Genomic DNA, 26341 nt, shown 5'->3' with positions numbered 1-26341 from the left:
AATCTATTTCCTAGTTTTTTGTAATGAAATTTGAAAAATAATGAAATTTTTACAAAGTCGTTTAAGTTTGGTAAATTTGAATCATGTCTTCTGATGTTTTGGTCATCTTCCAGTATGACGGCTTTTATGGAGTGCATGCTCTTGCTATGAAAATAATGGATCATTTTTGTTGTACTACTACCGAAACGAGTGATTAACTGCACTAGGCGAAGTGGTGTAGTGGTGTATCTAATGGTCGGTGTAATGTTCTTATTTGTTTTGCATATTCAGTTGTTTGTTGTGCAAACCGTGCGAGTCTGTCTTTAGCAGACGCGGTACCAGTACTAACTTAAACCGAAAATACCTTAAACGGAAGGGAATGAAGAAAACTATTTGGATGTGGAGGGGTATTTTTCCTTAAACCGCAGAGCACCGGAAAAAAAAAATGGCAAATTTTAATACACATTTTTTTCAAAATACTGTTTTTGAAAACGGCCCCACGAATGTTTTTACAATCCGCTTCACAATAACGTTGTCTAATGAAACATTGTTTAATGACAGAGTCCCTTCTGCTTGTTTTCTTAATCAAACTGTGAATTGATTAAACTTTTTTAAGAGCAAAATTTACGCCAGTTCCACTGGATGCGGCAGAGGTCCTTCACTACTTAGAGGTGCTTCGTGGGAGTACGTCTGTGTTATTGCCATTTTTCTCAACATTTTTCAAAACTAACTTTTTTCGTTTTAATATTTAAATATATGCTTAATAATCTCTTTGAATATTACTGTTATTCAGTCCATTCAAAAAAAAAAAATAAAAATAAAAAAAAAAAAAAAAAATGTTAAAAAACGCTTTTCATACCATAACCGAAGGATAAGGGGTCTATTAATTCTGTCAAAACGTTTGCACTGTCCAGAATTGAGCTTCAGAGGCCACATAAGACATAAGACATATATATTCTTGATCAGCATTAAATTCTGAATCAATTGGAGTGCCTCCTTGTGTCCATCCGTATAATGCTCGCGGTAAACATTGTCCTGATTACAAAAATGAAGCTATCAACTTCCAATTGGGCAAAAACATGGAAAGTTTATTGAAAATAGGCAAAATTGGTTGGAGAACACGCCTACAATACCACGTAAACTGAAAACACTCCTGCTTTTCAAAAGGAATGAAAAATGGGTTTTTTGCTCTTTACCCGTAAACTATAGCAAATAAATGTACAAAAATTTGAATATATTTTATAGGCGATGTTGTGTGTGCATGTGTGGGCAAAAATGGAAAAAATTTCCCACGCCTATCCTACATCATAGTCCATCTTATAACGCGCAGAAACAATCCTCAACTACCCCATAAAATATACAAATTCTTCGCTAGTTTCAAATATGGAAGGCACCTGAACATGTCCGCCTGTATGCCTGTCAATCTGTCTGTTTGCACGGCTTTGTAGCACTTGGGGTGAATAAATGACGATATTGGCTACAAATTTGCAAAATAAACTTGGATTTGATCTAAACTTTTCAAAGGACACGCCTACAACGCCGACAAGCCCATCTGACAAGAGCAAGAGAATTGTACGCCTTTTCTGCCTTCGCTTTTTTTACGGAAAACTGTCCTGAGTGCAAAAGATTCGGTCACGACCGAACAAAATTTTCTTATTTGTTTTTTTAGGCTGTCACCATCGCATTACCTCTTAAGGCTGCTCTATCCTTTTTCCTTCATATGTATATCGTAATGTGAAACGTACACCCATCCATGTTAATACATTCAATTAAATTTATTTTAATTTTCTATTGCAAAAGGAATTTTACACACAATGCGCATTATTTCATATCTCGTTATATTGCATTGTATTTGTACATTTTTTGTTTTTCGAATTAATCGATTTGTCACGTGAAAATTTTTAAATTGTGGCCGATCAGAATCATATTGATAGTGACAGCGGGTTAGAATGTGTGTGTCAGTTAAATTTAAGCTTTGTTTATAATAAAAGGAAGACAGAGAAAGAATGACTGGCTAATAAGACTACATTGACTTGGACTATTACGGGCATATATTTGCGGCGATCCCGGGAGATATTTTCTTGAATATTAGATCGACCGCAATTTGACTCAGTATCTTATAGTATACAATATGCGGAATCTCTTAGATGCATTTCTGAAAGTCACAAACGGAGGCACATAACTAGTACACCGCTATCCGTTGGTGGCGGATATGAGCAAAAAAAAAAAAAAAAAGCAAAAAAGAGGAAAAATTTAATGAAAGCTTCAAGGTTATTGCACCATATTCTGTGCATGAAACAGAAATAATGACGCTGGTTCGTTTACGTTAATATCGTACGGAAAGAACCTCCAGGGCGTTATAGCATTAATTATCTTTTCATAAAGATTTTAATTAAATTGAATTTTTAATTTAACGAAAAACTAGGAAAATATAGAAATCTTAAAGTCATTTCAAGAATCAAATGTTGACGAATATTTTATAGCTTCCCTTTACGCATTTAATGGTATGTGATTGGTAGACTTTGTTGCGCCCCCAATTGCACGTTTCGCTTAAAGAGTATCTGAAGAAAGAAATAATTAGTCTTTAAATATATATTTATTTATCTAGAATAAGAAAAAAACATCTGCAGACAATCATTTTTACTTTGCACATAAATCAAAAATCATTTTGATCATATTGAGCTTGAACTTTAGTGGAACACAATTCAAATAATAAATAAACAATAATTTCAATTTTTTTTGGATTTTTTGGCAAGACTTGTATAAAATATAGAAAATATATATTTTATATATTTTTATTGCATTTAAAGAAAAAACATTATAATTTTTTTTTTTTTTTTTTTTTTTTTTTTTTTTTTTTTTTGTCATATATATATATTGCCTTTAATTTTGTACTAAAATCTAAAACAGCTGAGTTTTATATAGAGCATGCGCTAGTTAAGTTAGTGTTGTTGTGTCACATGATGATGACTTGAACTACTGCAGCACAAAGTCGTTGAGATGTGAAAAGTGTAAGTAAGTAACAATTCATGTGGTAAAGGCAGAAGAGGATAGAAAAAGCTTTTATATGGTAGCAACTGCCAAAAGCATTTTTTACAATTTAGTATTAAGCAAACTGTAAGCTTAAAAGGCAGCCCAAAATCATATAAAGCCGGTTATAGACCCACATTGTCCAAGCAGTACAATCTCAACATTAATCTGAAGAAAATTTCAGAAATTGTTAAAAAATATTATAAATATTAAAATAAAAATAACTTTCAACTTGCAAAAAACTTATGCAGAATTTCATTTTGCTTGATACGGATAAGAGTATAAGTTAAAAAACAAAAAAAAATAATTAAATAAATAAAATAAAATAAAAAGCAAAAAAAACCAAAAAAAAAAAAAAACCAAAAAAACAAAAAAGCAACAGAAAAAAAAGAAAGCAAAAACATTCAACTATACATGTTTTTATCGCTTCGTTAGGAATATACTGAAAAAATCAATATCCGTCTAAAGTTTATTTCGGTTTCAGCAGTTTTTTAATTTATTTCAATTATTTCAACAATAAAACTAAATCGAACTATATCATAAACAATTCAATCGTATCGTATAATAAATAATTTCAAAACTTTAATTTTTCTTCTGATATAAAAAACAAGAGTAAAATTTAAACAAAAAAAAAAAAAAAAAAAAAATATACAAAAAAAGAAAACACAAGAAAAAATTAAAAATTAAACATTTCCGCTTATATATTTTAAACGTATATAAAAAAAAAAACTCTAGTCCATTTTTGCGTTTAGTGCTTAAGAATTTTAGAAGCAATCAATTAAGAAAAAAAAAAAAAATTATTAAATAAATAAATAAAGTAAAAAAAAAAAAACAATTATTCGAAATTATTTGGCCAAAGGAGAAACGTATGCATTGATTGAACTCTGAAAAAGGAAACAAAGGCTTTTTCTTGTCCATCCATTATTATAAATAAATATATGTATACATATATATATATATACATACATACATATATACAGAAATTCTAGCAAATTATATGTTTTAAGGATCCACTTAAAAAATCGAAGGTAAGCTTGAATTTTTCTTCTTTTTTTTTTTTTTTGTTATTTATTAATTTTTCCAATCAGAAAACAGATATTAACAAAAAAAAAAAAAAGAAAAAACCAAAAAAGGAAAATTTTCTTCTTCGTCTAATTTTCCTAACCTTCTTTTTTTTCTTTTCTATATTACACTTTTTGCATCTTTCTTAAACCCTTGTTTATTCATTCGCACTCGTTTATACTCCTAACCCAATGCGAATTAAACCAACTAACCAAGCCACCAGCCAACTAACCAACCAACCAACCAACCAACCAACCAACCAACCAACTATCCAAGCGACTATCCTCCCCTCGCTTCTGTTTGCCTAAGAAAACATCTGATTAAATTTCGTTGATTACTTGACTTGAGTTGAGGTGGTGGCCAAAAAAAAAAAAAAAATAGATACGCATTATATACGTTTGTTCACTTTTTGTTCTTTTTAACGAGTCCCTCTCTCTGTTAAGAAGAACAGCTGTATTTCACATTTTTATATGCAATCAACACATGCATACACGTATACGGACAATAGCACGCAGTACATATTAAAAAAAGTTTATCTTATTATTGTGTAAGGGACATAGAGAGTATAAATCGATATTTCAATTTATACCAACCGAATGCAAAAATCATATGTTCTTGGCTTTCTAAACACGACTCGCAACCTTATTCGGGGGTTCAGGGGTTGTCTCACTACTTATTGCCTAACGACATAATGTTGGTGCATAAGTTCTGCTGTCGGAAAAACGGATTGGATTACTGATTCAATTCACTTAGCTCAGCAACGATATTGTCAAAAGCTTGCAGAGAATTGAGAAAAGCCGGCTTTTCTTATAAAAGAGATTAAGTGCATGTTAGTTAAGCTTTTAAAACTGTAAGAGGAATACCGAATATGCATATACCAAGATAAAGTGGCTGCCGGCAGGCAGATGCAGAGAACGAAAAAAAAATAATAAAAAAAAAATTTCTAAAAACATTAGTAATAAATTTTGAAATCAAATAAGCACGTGTCACACACACACGAATATTTGATCTTAATTCATAAATAAGAATAATATGCACATAAATTGAATGACTTACTACACTTATTTAATTCATAAAGTTTCGCGCTTGCCTTTCATCTAGCGCATAGACAGATAGAACGATAGATAGATAGGACAGACAGACAGACAGAAAGACAGACAGACATACAGACAGACACACATACATAGATAACGTACATTTTATTCGCATACTACTGCAGTAAAGTTTGGAAATTTACTGATTTCCACGGATTGGAAATTGCGTCTTTTTGTGCTTTAAAACCGTTATTATCTCAACATTGCCACACAACTCCTATAAGCGTGTAATCATATTTGTTAAAAAAAAAAAAAATAATCAAACGACAATATTTTGCTTTTCAGTTAATTTTCTTCTTTTACGTATAGTCAATATATATATAGGCATATATGTGCGTGTGACGTTGACTTTAAAAATATTGACACAAACTGAACTTTAAGTTTCTGCCTTTGAATTCCTTTTAGTGTTAAAGCAAAAAAAAAAAAAAAAAAAAAAAAAAAAAAAAAAAAATGCAAGGAATTTTTTTTATTTTTTTTTAAATTTTTTTATAACAAGTCCTCATTGGAAGGAATGCATTGCAGATGAAAACACAGACAGCTACGGCTCCAATTGGATGATTGTTTAAAAGCTTCGGTAACAGTTATTGGTTGTGTGCTTGGCACATAACGCAAAGAAAATTGGCTTAGAGCCAATAGCACTCGTGCAAGATTCGGAACAAATTCCAATCGACAATTGGAATTTTCCAATTCTACGATTGAAAAGCCTCCCCATGATTAATAAACGATGGTTAATGTTTTGCTATAAAGGATAACTTACTGCAGTCCTTCTTCTTAATAAGCACAGAGTATACACCGAGAGTTTCAACAAGAAACCATTCAGTCTTTGTCGAGCTTTCAAAACGGTTGCAACCAGAAAATATACAAGCGGCGTATCATCCAAAATATCAATAAGTATTTAAACTTCTTTTTTACTAAGAAACCAAAAACTCACCAAATATAAAACACGTACAAGCACGCGCTTACACGAACACATGCAGACATGTAAAATATACTCGTATGTAAGAAAAAAGAAAAACACAAATAGAAAGATAAAAAAAATAAATAAAAAAAACTTTACAAATTTTTGACTTAACGGCACTTTCTAACATGTTAGGGTGACTTCCTTCGGTTTTTTTTTTTTTCTACCACCAGCCAAGAAACACGATATTAAACGATACCTTTTAGCAGCTCCTTTAGCGTTTTTATTACATTCGGAATTCGCAGTGGCAGTGGCGATGGTAATAGTGGTGGTGGTGGTGGTGGTGGTGGTGCATTCATACCTATCCGGCTTAAGTTACCATTTACTCGTTTGCCTCACAAGACAAGATATCATTTCGGTTGAACTCGCTTTCAAAAAATGAAAAAAAAAAAAAAAAAAACAGTAAAAAACGTTTTCATTTAAAAGGCAAAGACAAAACTCCTCATTCAGTCTTTTGCGTTCGGCACAGACGGGTGCGGTTTTCAATTTTTCCCTTTAAATCGTTAAAAATCTTGCTTTCAATTTGAAATCTATCTATATAGTCATACCGATAATGTTTGAAAAAGAGATTTCGAAGAAACAAAAAGAAAAACACAAGAAAGCTATATAACTTTTCCGGGGGATCTTGTTAAACTAAAACCGAGTCGTGTTTGATTTATTTTTATTATTTATTTATTTATTTATTTTTTTTTTTGTTCGACTTGTCACGAAGTTGCATTTAAGACCGTAGGTACATGGGTAGGTAGATGGGAATTAGTCACATGGCTGCGATAAACATTGTGTCAAATTTCGGATCGGTAATCGGTTATACGACTTGTAAACAGGACAGAATTAATTTTTCTTTTCCTCTTTAATGAGACAATTTCGCGTGTACTTTTTGACTAAGCTTCGTCTACTGAATTCAATTATGCATATATATCTTTAATGTTTTTAGTTAAGCTTCTAACACGTGCCAAGATTGCATGACGAACAGAACGAAACGAACGGGGCGTGGCTAATTTGTAAACTCTTTAATTCGTCAACTAAAGAAGGCTATCACATATGATATCAAATACGATTTGGAGAGTATATGATGGCTCAGACGTATGAAATAACATAAACATAAATTTATATAAAATTTTATATATAAGAAATTAAATTTCGATTTCCATTTGGAATGAAGTATCGAATGCGTAGTGTGTGTGTGAGTGAGTGAGTGAGTGAGTGAGTGAGTGAGTGAGTGAGTGAGTAAGTGATTCAATGTAAAGGTAAATAATTCTTTATTTTTCCATTTTTTTTTTTTTTATTTTTTATTTTTTTAAGATATAATATGCAGACAGTACTATTTGTTTTTCTTCGAAGCATAAAGCCTGCAAACGTATGTCATTGAAATGGTTTTTCGTTTTTATGTCTTCGCACAAAATTCCCTTAAATATATATATATATAAAATACATGCATTTGCAAGGAAAGTAAGATTTGGAAATTGTTCTACGCTAATAATATCAGTGCAAACGACGATTCCAAATGATTGCAATCGCAATTGCTGCATGTATGACTCATTTTTTAATATATTTATAGTCTGTCATGTTTTTTCTGCGCGTTATACGACTCGGTTGTGCATTTTCTTTAGGGTGAAAGGTGTGTAAAATTAGCCTATATGATGGAGTTTTTAGCGACTCTATGACTTGATATGTGTCTGCATGACAACTTCAAATGCCATGATTATTATTTGGATTGCGTCCAACTAAAAATAGTTTATCAGTCAGAGAGTGTGCCTCTTCTTCTTTCATAGGGAAAATGAAACAGAAAAGCAGAAAAAAGAAAAACTTCATGAACAGTGCAAAGCTGCTTCCTGCCTTTGTCAGTATCATTATTATTTGAGCATAAAGCCATGTTCATGTGTATAGCTTCAAATAGTAATCACATGTATTCAAGCAATATTACCATTTCAGTAGACATGAATATTTAGAGCGAATAGGAAACATTTGCAAATTTACAATTGAAGTTTTCTTTTAATCTTTTTTTTACCACAAAAATCATAGAAATCGTGATGGACTCCTAACTGCAGCCGCTCCTTAACGGATAATATATATATACATATATGTATATATATATATGTTTATATTTAATTTGTTTTTATTTTCCCCAAGTCCCGTCATTTTATATATATACATTATATATATTTATTTAAATAATTTCTGTCTCTCTTTTCTTCCAGATATAACAACAAAAAAAAATAAATAAATAAATAAATAACCAAGAAAAAAACCGCATCCAAGAATACATAGCAAGCAGTCAAAAAATTCCAATAAAACTAATTATTATATGTATGTTGCAAATTAAATACCGAAAACCAGGATTTTAAAACTACAAATTCTAAGAACTACATATATATATATATATATATATATATATATTCATATATATATATGAATATGAATATGAATATATATATGAATATGAATATGAATATATATATTCATATATATATATACATATAGTAGATTTTCTCCGAAATTATATCGAAGTAGATTATTTTCGAGGAAAAGCTTAAAAAAGAAAAAAAAACAAAAAAACTTTTGATTATAATATTGAAAGAAAATCACGCCATCTTAATAAGTCGACTATAAGAAAGGCAAGAAAAACAAAAAAAATATAAAAATAAAAACAATTGAAAATATAGTATATATATACATACAATATATATATATATATATATATATATATATATATATATAAGAAAACAAAAATATATATATATTGGACATATATATATAAATATGTATATATATATTGGAACAAGCGTACTACCCACAAATTACTAAAAATCCTTCAACAACAGCCAGCAAGAGCAGCAACAGCAACAACAGCAAAGAAATTTGCATTTTTATCATCATCGTTATTATTATTATTATTATTATTATTATTATTATTATTATTATTGTAAAAGTAATCACATATTCTTTCTACAAAGAAAAATTAACCAATTTTACGTTATCTGTTTGCTGTTGAATTTATAAAAAAAAGAAAAAAAAGGAAAAAAAAACAGACAAAACACAAAAAGGAAAAACAAAAGCAAAAAAGGAAAATATATTCAAACAAACAGTTAGTTAGTTAACAAACAAACACGAGAACAATTATCAATATTAGAGCATTAGATGATTTGAGATCTTCTGCGTTTCATTTTGTCTGCGCCTCAGCGTGTATATGTGTACGTGTTCATGTGTCTGTTCGTGTGTTTGTTTGTTTGTTTGCGTGTACGACCGACCACAAATTGCAAATCGACTCTAACTAATACAAGCGCATAAACGAAAAGAGACCTGCAAGTTTGTACCTGTGTGTTTGTGCTTTGCCATATTTAACGCATGCTGTAATCACTACTACTACTACTACTACTACCACTACTACTACTACTACTACTACTACTACTACTACTAGTACTACCACTACTACCACTACTGCTACTACTGCTACTGGTACTAATTCTACTACTACTACCACTACAAGTACATCTTACCAACAGCAACAAGAACAATACAAACAATATATAATAATAATAATAACAACAATAACAACAAGAACTTAAAATAAAGAAGTGTACGTTTCTTTCAGCGGCTGAGTGAATAAACTTTTCAAGTTAAAATTTGAAAACAAACACTTTAGTCTACCACGTAATTTGCCGAAGATCGTATCGTAACGTTGAGATCCATATAAAATAAATAAATATTCCAAATTATATTCTGGTCGGCTTTCCTTACAAGAGAGACTAAAAATACAAAGAAAAAAAGAGGGAGAAAAAACCGTTTTTCGTTTAGTACATGTACAAATTTTAAAGTATTCGTAACAAAGACTGATTTGGTTTGAATTATATCTCGAATGTAATTGAAAGCGCAAATCTTCTACGATTAAATAAGAATTTTCCAAAAAAAAAGAAAAAAAAAAAAAAAAAACGAAACAAAAATTAATAATTAAATAAATCAATAAGAAAATAAACGCAAAAAACAGAAAAAAAAATTATAAAAACATAAGAATATTAGAATTTTTAAAGCAACAACAACAACAACAACAACAACAACGGAATTGTGAGAACATTATTTTTCCTGTTTTTTATTTCGTTTTGTTTTTTGGAATATTTTGCATTTCATCGAAAGGTTCCTGATTAAGTTTAACGATTTGATAAAAAGAATTTACAAGAAAAATTCAAATTTAAAACAACTAAAGCTGTGATGGAAGAACAGGTAAAAATGAACGGTTTTACTACTAAAGCTGAACCCGCTAGCATGCCCGAAATTACGGAAGAGAGACAATTTTTGAATGGCCGCGGCGCAGCGCAAGTGGAACCAAGCGCAGCAGAAGGCACTTCAGCACTCTCTGAGGGCGTGCTCGATGACACTGGTACCGATGGCGTGGCCTCAATACCACAGTCGGAAGCTGACGGTCGTCCTCCTTTAGAGATTGCCGGATCCGATGGGGATGGGGGCGGACCAGCAAGTTTCGTGGGCACTATGGTCGGACCGCCCAGTCCTTTAACCGGTTGTTATTTGTTGATCATTTTGGGCGAGCCTCATTCGGAAGAACACAAAGACAATATTTTGCAGCATTTGTTGAAAGGTAATTGAAATAAATTCCAATAATTAATTAAATTTTCATAAATGATTTTGAAAAAAGAAAAAAATCAGAAAAGGCGAAGGTTACTCATTGCAAGCCCTTTAAAACATTTTTTTTTTTTTTTTTTTTTTTTTGCCTTTTTTTAAAGAACTTGGAATTGTTAATTAATTACGCATTTTTAAGTTCTTGAAAAAAAGAATAAAAACATTTTTAATTATGCATTATTCCGCCTAAGTGGCCGACTAACAAAACAATTGGGCCGAAATTTCAAGCGCGCTAGATTTTTCAAGAAAACCAATAGCCATGGATACTAGTGTTAGTGCTAGAATTTATTTCTCCGACTAAATTGGTAACAAAAATTATAATGGTTACGCATTAAAATTTGCATTTGATTTTATTGGGAATGAAGTATTTCCCTCCTTTCAAAATTGAACTAGAAAGTATTTCGTATGTATTGCTGAAAATGAATTATTTCATATATATATATATATATATATATATACATACTACATACGTATATAATATGCGAACATAATAATAGTTAGAGGTATGGGCGTGGGTATGGTATCTCGGGAAAAAAGAGAAATTTCATACCAGACATGTATAGGAAATCGCGTATAGTGATCGTCGATAACGCAAAACAAGTCTTTAGTGTATGAAAATCATAAAAAAAAACGTATGATTTTAACGCCTAAATGATTACTTCCACTAGAATGGTGAATGGTTGAATAATTAACGTCGCGTGCCTTGTAATAAAACAAGCCACAGACTCGGGCTCTGTGCCTATCAAACATGCAATTCTTACATGTGTAAGTGAGTAAATCTCGCTGTCAGTTTATGCATTTTCGTGTGACTAGCTAACGACTTAATGCACACACAGATTGTTTTTTTTAAACTTTTCCATTAATTTAATAGAGAAATAAGCAAGCAAAAAAAAAAAAAAAAAAAAGCAAAAAAGAAAAAACACAAAAGCCAAAGAACAATTTTTTTACTGTTTGCGATCTATATACCATTGCCGGCAAATCAACCCATTTTAATATTAAAACGAAGCAGTGCATCTCTTAGAGACAGTCGTCAGTTCGCCTTCTTTTAAACTGGAAATATCTTTATATTTAGCTAAGAACTGAGTTCTTTTATATCATTTTATGGCGCATATAAATTAAATATAGACATAAACAGACACGTGTACGCTTCACAAAAAATATATAAAAATATGTTTGTTCATTTCTCTTCTTTTTTCTGATATACATACATATGTACATATATAAGTATGTATTCTGTTTCCTATTTAAGGCTCATTGAAGACTTATTGAATTTTTTTTAGTTTTGATTTCCTTCTTTTTATTAATAAATTCAAACTGAATGCTTTATGCATTTGCAAATAACGTGCACGATATTGTTTGATTGTGATCCACTCTGATCCGTTCTGATCTATATATGTTTAGTGCAACTTTCACTTAAATTAGTCGCCGCAAAAGAAAAGGATGACCAACTTCAAACACCATAAATGTATATGTGTGCATGTGCATTTTCAATTCAATAAAAGAAATTTTTTTTGTTTTTTTTTGTTTTTTTTTTTTGAAATATATGTATTTCTCAACGTGAGTTTCGTGCATTTGCTCTATTCGTTTATTGATTCATTGTGTTTTCTTTTTTATTTTTATTTTTAATTTTGTTTTTTTTTTTTTCTCTTTTTGAAGTGAACATGAGTCTCAGCGTTGCATTTCGTATCGATCAAACAGTTGAGCGCTCATGCCGCTGATCATATTTGTGCAAATAATGTGAACAATTGCTAGAATTAGTAAAATAGATTCCACTATTCCATTTATATTGAAACTTCGAAAATAGAGGAGAGAAAGGAAAAACAAAAAAAAACAAACAAAGAGTTTCTTTACTACTGAAACTCACGCATCAACGTAATTCTTAATTTCCTGATCGCGCAAACTCACTTACATCCTTTTCTCGTTCGAAAAAAAGTAAAAAAGAAGAAGAGTTTTGATGATTTTATTCGCTTCAAGCGCATGCCAGCCAGTAGTTAATTACCATTCCATACCAACCGTTGCTAACTTATCTTTACCGTGGATGCCATGCTTTAAATACAGTAGAATACAGTTTGAAGTAATTGCTTGCACTACCATACAGTAATTGATTTATTTTTAAAGACATAAACCGTAGTAACAGAAAAAAAAAAAAACTTATATTTCAATTTGACTTGTTTGTTATAAAATATTCTTGGCTTGAATAAAAGAAAGAAGTAATGATAACAATAATGATAATAATTGATGTTAGTAGAGGCTACTCACACAATGAAATATTAATTCAACATATTCGTTGTAGCACTTTTCTAATTATTGTATGTAGACTATAAACACCGTCTATGCAAGGGGTTCTATCGTTTTGCTTTGCTTTGCACCAACTAACCGTTTAAAGGGTAATCGCAAACATCAGACAATCAATCATGTGTATTTCTCTATGCACTATTCGATATGTCCACCTATATGCATATACATGCATGTGGCCGACGTAGATGTAGACCTATATATTTGGGCAATTCGTTAAAGTGAACGATAATTGATCAAAGTAGTAAGCGAATAACGGTAAATTGGATTATTTGTTTATAAGCCGTTAATAAGATTTCTTTTCTTTTAGAACAAACCATTCATTCATTCACGACGTGAGTTTGTGGAAAGACATATCGCATAATATATATTTTTAGTGACACTTACATACATACATACATACATACATGCATGCATGCATAGATAGATCCATACATATGCAATTCATTGTGTGTACGCGGATGTACACTTAATTTTGTCCGTTCACTTCAAGTGAAGTATTATTTATTATAGGAAAAGCTTTTAATTCCAATGAATAACGATTGAAAAATTTAAAAATTTAATTTTCCGCTTATTGCAATTATGAAGTGAAGAGCGAACCAACATAAGCATATACTATACGTGAATTAGAGATGAATAAATTACGTATAACAAAAATCATGCGATTAAGTGGAAACTATCTTGGATAGCATGGAAGATAAAAAAAGCAAAAAACACCTTCTTGGATTCGGATACAAATCTTGTTATTAAGCGGTTTTCAATTTTCCATCAAGTTCCGCTCATGTCACAATATACGGCGGTATAACGTCGCAATTTTAAAAAGTATGCAATTTATTAAAAAGGCGAAAATAAAAAAAAAAAAATATATATATATATATATAAGGCTACCTCCAACAGTCCCATCGATGTAATTAAATGACATACCTGCTTGCTTGTCGGTTGCCTTTGATTAGATGCATTGCTTTCATTAAAAATCATTTATTATTCCTTTAGTTTAGGAAATAGGCGACCAAGTATATGCATTAAGGGAATCCAGATCTTCAAAACACGAAAAACTACAAAATGAAGATGATAATGTCAAGATAACAAGAAGATGATAGTTTTCGAAATGAATGAATTGATAAGGTCGTCGATATATATACTTTGTCGATTTATTTAATTTGGTAAATTTATGATTCATTTCAAACAGTAAAAAACATTATAGCCGGCTACGGCCTACTATTAAATACCCCATAGTTATTCATATAGGAAGTGATCCGAACCATTTTCCATTTTCAAAGGCGTGGTGTATTAAATTTCATCAATATAGCTCGAAAATTCTGACATGTGACATCTTGAACACAAGAAAATAAGACGAATAAGAGAGGGATAGACAAGACTTTGAATCATTTTCTAATCGAGATGGGATGGGTCTATCACTCAAGTCAAACTAAATGTACTTATGTGGAGTAAAAAACTTTTTCAAAGTATCTTCTTTCACATACGTGCAATAAACATAGAAATATATATCGAATATGAAATTACAAAAAGGGAGTAAACAAATAGCAAACATATATGCATGTACAAGAACAAAAAGACTAACGAACAATATAAATAATATATTAAATCGATCGCAATCACATAATTACTTACATATCAAAAGTTATTGCGATTTAATTGAAACGCAAACATACTCAGATTTACTTATATTGAATACAATAAATACGATGTGATAAATGGAAAACAAAAATGATATGAAAAAGTATTTTATCATAAGCCTGTATCTATGGACTTATCTAAAACACAGCTCGACTATTGAAGGATTTATGCATTTGAGCAAACAATTTAGAAATATATTGAAAAAGGATTCCGCATAAAAAAAAAAAGAAAATAAATAAATAAATTCTTTGTTTATAGAGAGAACGTGACTATCGCTTAGGTCCGTGCATTCTCTGCGAGGCTTACAAGTTTAGTTTCATTGTTGAAAAATTACTTCTAATAATTTTTACAATGCAGGATATTATGCATATGTACGTGTACATGTATATGTCTGTCTATACATATATACGTGCTTTTTTTACGTTTCTTTCATTATTTTTAACATCAATATATGTGAGTGTGTATATAATATACTTTTATAAATGAAAAAAACTTTTGTCTTCTTGTCGTTTCAAGCTTATTAACTGTCTTATATTTTCTACATTTTTCTATGCATAATGATAATATATATATATATATATATATATATATACATAAATTAGGTTTTAGTGAGTGTCTATTGTGTTTGAGAACATACATTATCTCTACGGCCACAATCATACATCATTTTAGTATATTTGTTCGTGCAAAGTATTTAAGCACATTTGCAAGTATCAATTAATGTATTGTTAAGTTTTGTTTTTTTTTTTTTTGCTTTTAATCTAAGATAATTTACCACAAGAAATTTTTCATTATTTCTCGTAACCTACATTCTTTTGTTATAACCAATATTTCATCTTAAATTCATTTATTACAAAAATGAATTGTGTCAAGCAATTTACGATAGGATCAAAATTAAGGTTCAGAAATAGTTCAGACATACGTAAATATATGCGTAATAATTTAATTGTCGTAGGTTTTATGCGTTCGTATCCTAGAAATAAATACATAAGGTTCCTAAGAAAATTCATCCCGATTTCGAACACCACGGAACTGTGTGCAATCTATGGATAGGTATACGAATTGTTTCAAACAGTTATTGAGAAACTTTTAATTTTTTTTGCCTTCTTTTTGCATATATGCATGCACCTTAGAGCTATTGTTCAATGTGTACTTACTATGGCCTTCAAAAAGAATCTAATCTTTTCAGCTTTACCTACCGCCTATCGTCTCAAATCCATACATTATGATTATAAAATATTCTCTTGTGTGGCCATTCGTCCATTCGTCAATCGGAACAACTTTTATATCCCATATAGGTATCGGTAAGGGAGTATTAAGTTTGTACATACGTGTTGCGAATTCATCTCATTTGTAAACTTGATATACAATTACTAATAAGACTCGGTATAAGAGCTTTCTAATAACTTTCAAGTGAACAAAAAAAAAAAAAAAAAAAAAAAAAAAAAAAAAACAAATTTATCCAGATTTTTGCATGAATAAATTAAACTTGAACATATGTGAAAAGTCTTTTCATATTGCCTTCCGTCCCCATACGTAGATTAGTTAACTATCATTTCCCAATACTCTCTGCTTGCCCTTTCCCCACTTACTCTAAGACAATTCATATGAATTCACATGTGCCCCATATTGATATAATGAAAATTTGTGCAAATACGCCGGCGCTGAATGACTTCACTTTGTTACTTACCACTCGATAATCGAAGAGAGGCGTACATCGCATTAACCTGTTGTATGCATTGGCAAAACAAAAAAGAAACTATAAAAAAAACTATACACTTCCAGTGGGTTTGCTGTCTATTCACATATGGTAGAAGAAAAGTGGTGTTGCTCTTCAAGTATTCCAAAAGCACATATTATGTTCTTTCTAAACTTTTTATAAAAGTTGATAAATTGCGTTCGTCTCGCGGTGTATCTGATCAGTAAGTTCATAACGAATGTTATATTAATAAGTGAACTTTTGTTTTTTTTCAATTTATTTTACACTTTCAACGTAGAAATATTTAGTTTTAAATCTGACAAGTCGAATTTAGTCGAAAACACCAAAACGACGAACGGACATGATTATTGGTTAGATATTGATTTGATCAAGAATAGTTTCACGCATGGGATTTATGATACGCTTTCCACTTTCTACATCAGATAAACTTGTTTTACTCTAGTCTATCGTCTGGTTGTGGTCGGAAATTGTAGCGCATTCTTCAGACCTTTCAGATATGTTTGCATATACGTACATCGCCTAATGTAAGTGAAACATTTGGACGGATGCGATTTGAAATGATGCTTTCATAATAATTGATGTTATTATTGTAACACATGCAATGTCTTTCAATGTCAATCAATCAATTGTGCGTCGTGCATTTCATTCCTAGTACCAATAAAAATCAATATTTATTTTTATGCAGGATTCCTCTCGTGGGACGTAACAGATTGTCATGTCGACTTGGAAGAGGAACTTAATACAATTACACAACATGCTCCTGAAGGAGAGGAAGCACGTAATGGTAAGTTCTTACTAATATATTGTATGAAAAATAAATGAAAATACAAATAAAAAACGGCAAAAAACTTTTTCAAATGAGGGGGGTTATAAACGTTCTCCTAAAGCCCTATTTAACAAGAAAATTTTCACTGAAATGCGATAAAAAAAAAAAGCACTTCTCGAACTAAATAGAGACGCAATTTTCATTCCTTTATTTAATTTGTGTTTTTATTATGCTATTACAACAACATATTAATAAGACAAAACAGCCTGACCTCTGTCTTGTTTTCTTGTACACAAGTTAGAGGATGATGTATGGCATGTATGGATGTATGACACGTTTAAACCCAAGGACCAAAAATTAGCGGATATGATTTTAGATCGGAACACTTTTTCGACTACTTCCCATGTAACACCTTTCTATGGAAAATCGTTATCCAACTAGCTGCATTAAACGAAATGGCGTAGGGTATTTAATGGTGGATCATGTTAGTTGTTCGTATCTAGGTCTTATGTTTTATGTTGAAATTTATACATAGTTTAACAGCCTGAAGTGAACATTTCGCCAATACGATAAGAGATTTTAAACGAAAATTACCTAAGACCGTCTAACGGATCGTGAATAAAAACTGCTTTTAACACATTTACATTTACTCGTGCACAATCAAACTTTGTCAGAGGCGTCTATGTTGTGTATTCAAGACTCGCACCTTGTTGGTAACAATTTCATCATTTCTTATTTTTCTTTCTTGACTTACCTAATTAAAGGTTTTTGACTTGGATGGCGAGAGAGAGCAAGATTGGATGTTGGTTCTTCTTTTTTAAATCCCCAAGCCAAGGGATAAGAGCAAAATTAATATATTCGGTCTGAGCAAAATCTTTTCGTGTATTTAAATGTTGCGGCCCCTTATATAATATTATTGATGGAAGAGGATGTTTTCGAATTTTCACTTTTTCTTAGATTGTTCCAATTATTTAATTAGGCACATTGGCACCGGCATATGTAGGCTATTTGATATCAATTTTTCTAACTTGCAAAATTTCAAAAAGAAATAAGCAATGCAAGGCAACTGTCCCACGGACATGGTCTAATGATCAAATATATAGAATATCTAATCTACAGTTCTAGACGATGAATGAAACACCTAATAATAGAGGCGTATGTTATGATTCATGACACGACATAAAACAACATTCAAGACAATAATAAATATATGCATCAACACGATCATTTAAACGACTATCATGACAAGTGTTATGAACTGTAATACGAAATTGTCGAAGACAGCACGACTTACAGCAAGGTTGCGAATCATAGTGAAACCAACAATCGTTACACTTACATCGTCCGGTTACGGAAATAAAAAAATTATATATGAAAATATTATTATTAATTTTGTTTATAAATTCAAGGGGAACGACTCATTCAATATGCTAGTGAAAACTTGGTAACTGAAGTATTAATACACCCTCAATACAACACTTTGATACAATGCATGCGTAATATGCTCAGCAGTTTTACGCGTCACCGCCACATTATTCATGCTGGTTACACATTCTCAGGCAATGGTTCTTGGATTTTACAGGTATTAACACAGTTGGTTTTTGCATTTTGACTAAGCCTTCGCGAATATGAGTTATTTTATATACATTTATATATATATATATATATATATATATACATTAGGATGGAACCTTCTCGGTTGCCGATTTTTCGGAAGCCTTTCAAGAGCATGAAGTTCAGAGGGTCGTACGTGCTTATACAGACACAATTACGATGAACATACACTGTGCCGATGCAGGTCTCTGGCATACTTTACCTGAGAAAAACTTTACCCGCTTTTGTAAAATACGTATAAATCCTATTGACGTTTTAGATACAGGAAATGAAAGCATTAACGCTTTCATAGGTAAGTTGCTTTCATCATTGGCTATTTGTACACATTGTATAGAATATTTTATGTACATATACATATTTCATCTTAGATTATCTCGCTCCAATGCTGATGCCTACAGCTTTACGGGAACTGATGGAAACATCAGAGGTTGTAGGTAATATTCGCTTTACGCATCCCACATTATACGTTTTTCCAGGTGGTCAAGGCGATGCCGCACTTTTCGGTATTAACGGCTTTAACATGCTTGGTAAATAAACTGTTTGAAATATATTTTTGAACCACGTTATTCATATGAGTTTCGCGTTCTTGTCTTCATACGCCAACTTTAGTTGATGGTGGTTTTAACAGAAAAGCTTGTTTTTGGGACTTCGTGCGTCATCTTGATCGTTTGGATGCAGTTATGTTAACACGATTAAACAACAGCAATGTTCAAGGTCTAAGTTCGGTCTTAGAACGCAAACGGAATGCTCATGTTTATCCACAAATTGGACATTTTTTCTCAAACATTCCGGATCGTAAAGGCGGACTTCCTAGCCCCGATGGTGACAAAGACCGAAATCCACTCTTGGTTGATCTCTTTGAACGCGGTCATAATTTAATTACAAATTTAAAAGCATTAGATTTAAGACCTCAAAACTGTTATCGCAATCAAGAGCCTATAAATCTATATCACAAAGTTGGTCATGGGACCTTGGATATGTACGTCATTAGCCCGTCTCGTGACTCGCGAGAAGTTAAAGAGTTTCTTCAAAAGTGGAATTCCGGAGATCAACGTTTATTTACTGCTCGTGATAATCGCGAATTCAGTTTTCCTCTTCAAAATTTGGTTTCCATATGTGCTCTACTTGTCTGGCAGCCTGCTGATCCCGAAGACACTATAACGCGTATTCTTTTTCCTGGAAGTACACCTGATTTCAAAATACAGGAAGGCTTGGAAAAGTTAAAACATTTAGAATTCATGAAATATTCAACTTGCACTGCCAAATCAATTGCACCAGCACTCCAAACAATTGTCGCAACCCGTAAAACACTGAAGTCGGCTATGGAACCCACTGTAACCCCTCCCAAACCCAGTAGATTTTTACCAACTGCAGCCACACCTGTAGCTATTCAGCAAGATAACAAAATGAGAGAAGCTACATCTCCAGTTCAAGAAGAAATTCAAATTGAAAAAATTGACTCTGAAGAAGAAAAGCCTGCTCTATTAAAAAAAAAAGAAGATTCTATGGATACTGATGAGCAAGCTGTAGAAACAGGAGACGAAACCTTACCTGAACCGACTGCTGAAGACAGAAAAATTGAAGATAAAGTTGATAGTGCTACTACTGATGACAATATTAAGGACATTAGTGAGAAAAAGATCGAAGTAGTTATTGTGAAACCTCAACCACAGCAGTTATTGGCGGATAAAGAGGGCGTTGACAGTAGTGCAGATCCTATTAAATCTGCGAAAATGGCAAGAATCAAGAGCGAAAAACCACGAGCTGAAGTAAAACCATTGGTCCGATCACGTATTGACACTAAACCACCCAAATCTATGGAACGTAAAACTGCCAAAAAGGATGTTTCAGTAGAAAAGAAAAGTTCGCCTACCGCCACGCCACGAAAGCAAGATATCAAATTATCACAACGGGAAGTGAAAGCTAAAGTTATTACTCGAGCCGCAAGAGCCAGTCCTAGTAGCACTCCCGCTAAAAGTGCTAAGGAAGCTAACAATCGTAAAGTTTTAGAATCTAAACAACAAGCTATTCGCCAAATAGCATCAGTAAGTACTCGACGCACTACTACGAAAACCGTAACCACATTAGAAAAAACAAGAAGTCAAGAGAATCGTAAACCAATATCAAGACGTCCACGTGGGGTTTCTCCTTCTAAACGAGCCCCTGGAAGCCCCGTTAAGTCGGTTAAACCAAAATCTGAACTAAAGAAGACCCGGCTGGACAAAGGTGGAACCACAGATTCTAGCCTCGTTTCTACTCCTTCAGCTGATGAAGCAGCCATTTCAAAAAAATTACAGGAATTATCTACATCGCAAGAATTAGACCCAGAAAAACAACGAGAATTAGATGATCTTAAAGAGGAGCAAGAAGTTGTAAGGGAAATTGAAGCTGTTTTCAGTCGAGATGAAATGAAACGCCAACAGCAAATAAAGGCGGAAATTCGGGAAATGCCTAAACAAGATAGCACTACCGAGCCCGAGGAAGAAGATGAGTACCTTATTATTGAAAAAGAAGAAGTAGAACAATATACAGAAGATTCCATGATCGATCCAGAGAGCAGCATTACGAAGGAGGAAGAGATTCAAAAACATCAAAGAGACTCCCAAGAATCAGAAAAGAAACGTAAAAAGAGTGCAGAGGAGGAAATCGAAGCTGCTATTGCAAAGGCGGAAGCTGAAGCGGAGGAGCACAAGTCTCGCATTGATGCTAGAATTTCACCAGAAAAAATTTGCGAAAAATCAGAAGACATTACTTCCATCCCCGTTGCTGAAAAGAAGGAAATTGAGTTAAGCTCTTCTAATAAAAACGAAATCATTGAAGGCTTGCAAGAAATTACAGCACCAGGAAGAGATGTTATGAAATCTAAGGCGGATGAAACAATTGGAAAAGCTGAAGAAGATATATCATCCATTACTGCAGAAGACAAAGTAAGCAGTGGAAAGAAAACTTCCGACACAAAAGATGAGCAAGTTGGCTTACCAGTAGAGGTAGTTCCGGCAAATTTACAAGAAAGTCTTCCAGAAGAGAAGTTTTCCGCGACTATTGAATCTGGGGCTACAACCGCACCCACTCTGCCTGAAGACGAACGTATTCCTTTGGACGAAATTAAAGAAGATCTTATTACAGAAGAAAAGTACGTAAAAGAGGAAACTAAAGAAATTGAAGTTGCTGACACATCAGCTGTACAAAAAGTGTCAGACATGGAACCAAAAGACGTACCCGTACAAAAATACACTGACAAAGTAGTAATTGGGTTAGCTACAGCCGAACGCGTACTTCCCATAAAAATGTCATTTGAAGTCCAACAAAATCTTATGCGCGATGTTGTTAAAACACCTGATGAGGTAGCTGATCTACCTATGCATGAAGAAGCTGACCTGGGCGTTTATGAAAAAGAGACTTCGGATACTCACAGGGTAATTTCTCAAAAAGAAGAATTATATAAAGAGGAAAAAGAAACAGAAGAAAAATTAACCGTTCTAATGAAGAGTACTGAAAAAGAAGAAAAGGAAGACGCTGCAAAAGAAAGTTCAGATGAAAAATTAGAATCTAAGTTGAAGTTAATTGACGAAAAATCTGCTCATGACATCGACGAGGAAGAAGCCACTGCAGCGATAAAAACTCAAAAAGACATTTCGAAGCAAATATCGAAAAGTATTTCCATGAAAGAAGAAAGTAAAAAAGAGCTAGAAGTTATCCATGTTCTTGAAGACCAAAAAGAAAAAGCTCCCATCCTTTTATTGAAATCAAAAGATCGTGATGAGACCATCTCATTAGAAAGTTTGGCTACAATTGAAGAAGCCGCGGAGGCTGAGAAAGAAAAAGGCATACCCACAATGAAGACACCCTCTCCTTTGATTCCAGAAAGCAAAGAAGAAACCGCAGACACATTAGACGAGGAAACAAAAAGACCAAAAACTGGAAGAGAGGAAAAAATTGATCACAAACAACCAGCCGATTCTTTACCCGATATCGATAAAAAAGATGACAAAGTAATTGGTCAAACTCAACCAGAATCAGTAATATCTACTTTCGAAAGTAAGGAGTCTGAAAAATCACCTACGAAGTCTAAAAAATCTTCGCCTGCAGTCTCTGAAGTAGAAGAAGATATCGCGCCAGAGTCAGTAGTATCTGCAATAGAAAGTAAAGAATCTGAGAAATCGCTTGCAGATTCTAAAAAATCGTCACCTGTTGTATCAACAATAGAAAGCGATAAAGAAGATGCAAAAATAAGTGATCAAACTCGACCAGAAAGTGTGATATCTACTATAGAAAGCAAAGAGTCTGAGAAATCACCCGCCGAATCTAAAAAATCTTCACGAGCTCCTTCTCTTGCAGAGAGTGTTAAAGAGGACGAAAAAATAAGTGAACAACATATACTAGAACCAAGTGCTGAAAGCAAAGAATCACAAAAATCACCTGCCGAATCTAAAAAGTCATCACGCGCAGCTTCTATAGCGGAGAGTATTAAAGAAGATGACAAAGCATCTGAGAAAGTTCGGCCAGAATCAGTACCGTCGACTGCAGAAAGCAACGAGACTGAAAAATCGCCTGTTGATTCTAAAAAATTATCACGCGCTCCTTCTCTAGCAGAGAGTGTTAAAGAAGATGAAAAAGCAAGTGAACAACTTACATTAGAACCAGTAGTCTCTAGTGCTGAAAGCAAAGAATCAGAGAAATCACCTGCCGAATCTAAAAAATCGTCACGTGCTGCTTCTATAGCAGAAAGTACTAAAGCAGATGACAAAACACCTGAAAAAGCTCGGCCAGACTCAGTTACGTCGACTGCAGAAAGCAAAAAGTCTGAGAAATCACCTGTTGATTCTAAAAAATCGTCCCGCGCTGCTTCTTTGGCAGAGAGCGTTAAAGAAGATGAAAAAATAAGTGAACAAATTAAAGTAGAATCAGTAATCCCTAGTGCTGAAAGCAAAGAATCACAGAAATCACCTGCCGAATCTAAAAAATTGTCGCCTGCTGCTTCGCTAGCAGAAAGTATTAAAGAAGATGACATAGCAGCTGAAACAGCTCGGCCAGAATCAGTAACATCTACTGCAGAAAGCAAGGAATCTGAAAAATCGCCAGTTGATTCTAAAAAGCCGTCACGTGTGCCTTCTCTAGCAGAGAGCGTTAAAGAAGATGAAAAAATTAGTGACCACCTTATAGCTGAAACCAAAGCATCGCAGAAATCACCTGCCGGATCTGAAAAATTGTCACCTGCTGCTTCCGAAGCAGAAAGTTTAAAAGAGGATGAAAAAGTGAGCGATCTAACTCGACCAGAATCAGTAATCTCTATTATTGAAAGCAAGGAATCCGAGAAATCACCTGTTGATTCTAAAAAATCATCACGTGCTGCTTCTGTCGCAGAGAGTACTGTAGAAGATGACAAAGCAGCTGAGAAAGCTCAGCCAGAATCAGTGCCGTCTACCATAGAAGCCAAGGAATCAAAGAAACCACCTGTTGATTCCAAAAAACCGTCACGCGCTCCTTCTCCAACAGAAAGTGTTAAAGAAGATGAAACAATGAGTGAAAAACTTATATCAGAATCGGTAATCACTAGTATTGAAAGCAAAGAATCACAGAAATCACCTGCCGAACCCGACAAATTATCACCTACTGCTTCTATAGCAGAAAGTGTAAAAGAAGATGAAAAAGTGAGCGATCTAACTCGACCAGAATCGGTAATATCTACTGTAGAAAGCAAGGAATCTGGCAAATCACCCGCCGAATCTAAAAAATCATCACGTGCCGCTTCTGTAGCAGACATTGTTAAAGAAGATGACAAAACGACTGAGAAAGCTCGACGAGAATCCGTAACCTATATCGCGGAAAGCAAAAAGTCAGAGAAATCACCTGTTGATTCCAAAAAGTCATCACGCACCCATTCTCTAACAGAAAGTGTTAAAGAAGATGAAAAAGTAACTGACAAAGCTGCATCAGAATCAGTAATTCCAAGTGCTGAAAGCAAAGAATCCCAGAAATCACCTGCGGATTCTAAACAATTGTCACCCGCTGCTTCCGTAGCAGAAAGTATTAAAGAAGATGATATAGCAATAGAGACAGCGCGGCCAGAACCAGTAACCTCTCCCGCAGAAAGCAAGGAATCTGAAAAATCACCTGTTGATTCTAAAAAACCGTCACGTACGCCTTCTCTGGGGGAGAGCGTTAAAGAAGACGAAGAAATAACTGAACATCTTATAGCTGAAAGCAAAGAATCCCAGAAATCACCTGACGGCTCCAGCAAATTATCACCTGCTGCTTCAATAGCGGAAAGTATAAAAGAAGACGAAATAGTAAGCGATCTAACTAGACCAGAATCGGTGATATCTACTATAGAAAGCAAAGAGTCTGAAAAATCACCTGAAGACTCGAAACAATTATCACTCTCCACTTCTGTAGCAGAGAGAGTTAGGGAAGACGACAAAATTAGTGATCAAACTAGACCAGAATCAGTAATTTTAACAGTAGAAACCAAGAAGCCTGAGAAATCACCTGCAGGCTCTAAACAATTATCACCTGCTGCTTCTGTAGCAGACAGTGTTAAAGAAGACGACAAATTTAGCGATCAGTCTCGACCAGATTCAGTAACGTCCACAGTAGAAACCAAGGCATCTGAAAAATCACTTACTGATTCTAAAAAATCGTCACGCGCTGCTTCTATAGCAGAGAGTGTTAAAGACGATGGCAAGCTAAGTGATCAAGCTCGACCAGAATCAACTGTAAAAGGTAAGGAGCCTGAGATATCACCTGTTGATTCCAAAAAACCATCACGCCCTGTTTCTGCAGCGGAAAGTATAACGAAAGATGAAAAAGTGAGCGATCTAACTCGACCAGAACAAGTAATATCTACTGCTGAAACCAAAGAATCCCAGAAATCACCAGACGACTCTAGAAAATTATCACCTGCTGCCTCTGTAGCGGAAAGTATAAAGGAAGATGAAATAGTAAGCGATATAACTCGACCAGAATCGGTAATATCTACTATAGAAAGCAAGGAATCTGAGAAATCACCAGTTGATTCTAAAAAATCATCACGCGCTGCTTCCTTAGCAGAGAGTACTAAAGAAGATGACAAAGTAACTGAGGCAACTCGACCAGAATCAGTAATATCTACCGCAGAAAGCAAGGAATCCGAAAAATCACCTGTTGATTCTAAAAAGCCGTCACGTACGCCTTCTCTAGCAGAGAGTGTTAAAGGAGATGAAAAAGTAAGCGATAAAGCTGTATCCGACTCAGTAATTCCAAGTGCTGAAAGCAAAGAATCCCTGAAACCACCTGCCGAATCTGAAAAATTGTCACCCGCTGCTTCCGAAACAGGAAGTTTAAAAGAGGATGAACAAGTCACCGATCTAACTCGACCAGAATCTATTGTAAAAATTAAGGAGTCTGAAGAATCACCTGCTGATTCTAAAAAACCGTCACGCGCTGCTTCTATAGCAGAGATTACTAAGGAAGACGACAAAGCAGATAGTGAGAAAACTAAACAAGAATCAGTAACATCTACCGCAGAAAGCAAGGAATCTGAAAAATCACCTGTTGATTCTAAAAAGTCGTCA

General features: G+C 33.4%; 1 protein-coding gene and 1 long non-coding RNA gene across 3 annotated transcripts in view; both read left to right on the top strand.

The window, feature by feature from the left end:
- The first annotated feature begins 3671 nt into the window (after positions 1–3671).
- LOC119644441 lies at positions 3672–10041 on the top strand. 2 transcript variants are annotated; one of them, XR_005248516.1, is made up of 3 exons: positions 3672–4037; positions 8322–8430; positions 9716–10041. It is a non-coding gene; the product is annotated as an uncharacterized LOC119644441 (long non-coding RNA). The 2 variants fall into 2 exon arrangements; XR_005248517.1 differs by lacking the exon at positions 9716–10041 and adding an exon at positions 8605–8808.
- Positions 10042–10171: 130 nt separating this feature from the next.
- Positions 10172–26341, top strand: part of LOC119644710 (microtubule-associated protein futsch) — a 25006-nt gene continuing 8836 nt past the window's right edge. Inside the window, 6 exon segments of the mRNA XM_038044422.1 lie at positions 10172–10714; positions 17094–17192; positions 18584–18756; positions 18858–19080; positions 19157–19315; positions 19398–26341. The exon segment at positions 19398–26341 is cut by the window's right edge and continues 4 nt beyond it. Coding sequence (XP_037900350.1) covers positions 10348–10714; positions 17094–17192; positions 18584–18756; positions 18858–19080; positions 19157–19315; positions 19398–26341 — 7965 coding nt within the window. The 5' untranslated portion in view covers positions 10172–10347.

Source organism: Glossina fuscipes, unplaced genomic scaffold (assembly GCF_014805625.2).
Source record: "Glossina fuscipes isolate IAEA_lab_2018 unplaced genomic scaffold, Yale_Gfus_2 0, whole genome shotgun sequence".
Lineage (NCBI taxonomy): Eukaryota > Metazoa > Arthropoda > Insecta > Diptera > Glossinidae > Glossina > Glossina fuscipes.
Note: the sequence above shows the minus strand (reverse complement) of the source record. Positions and strands in the feature narration are given on the sequence as shown.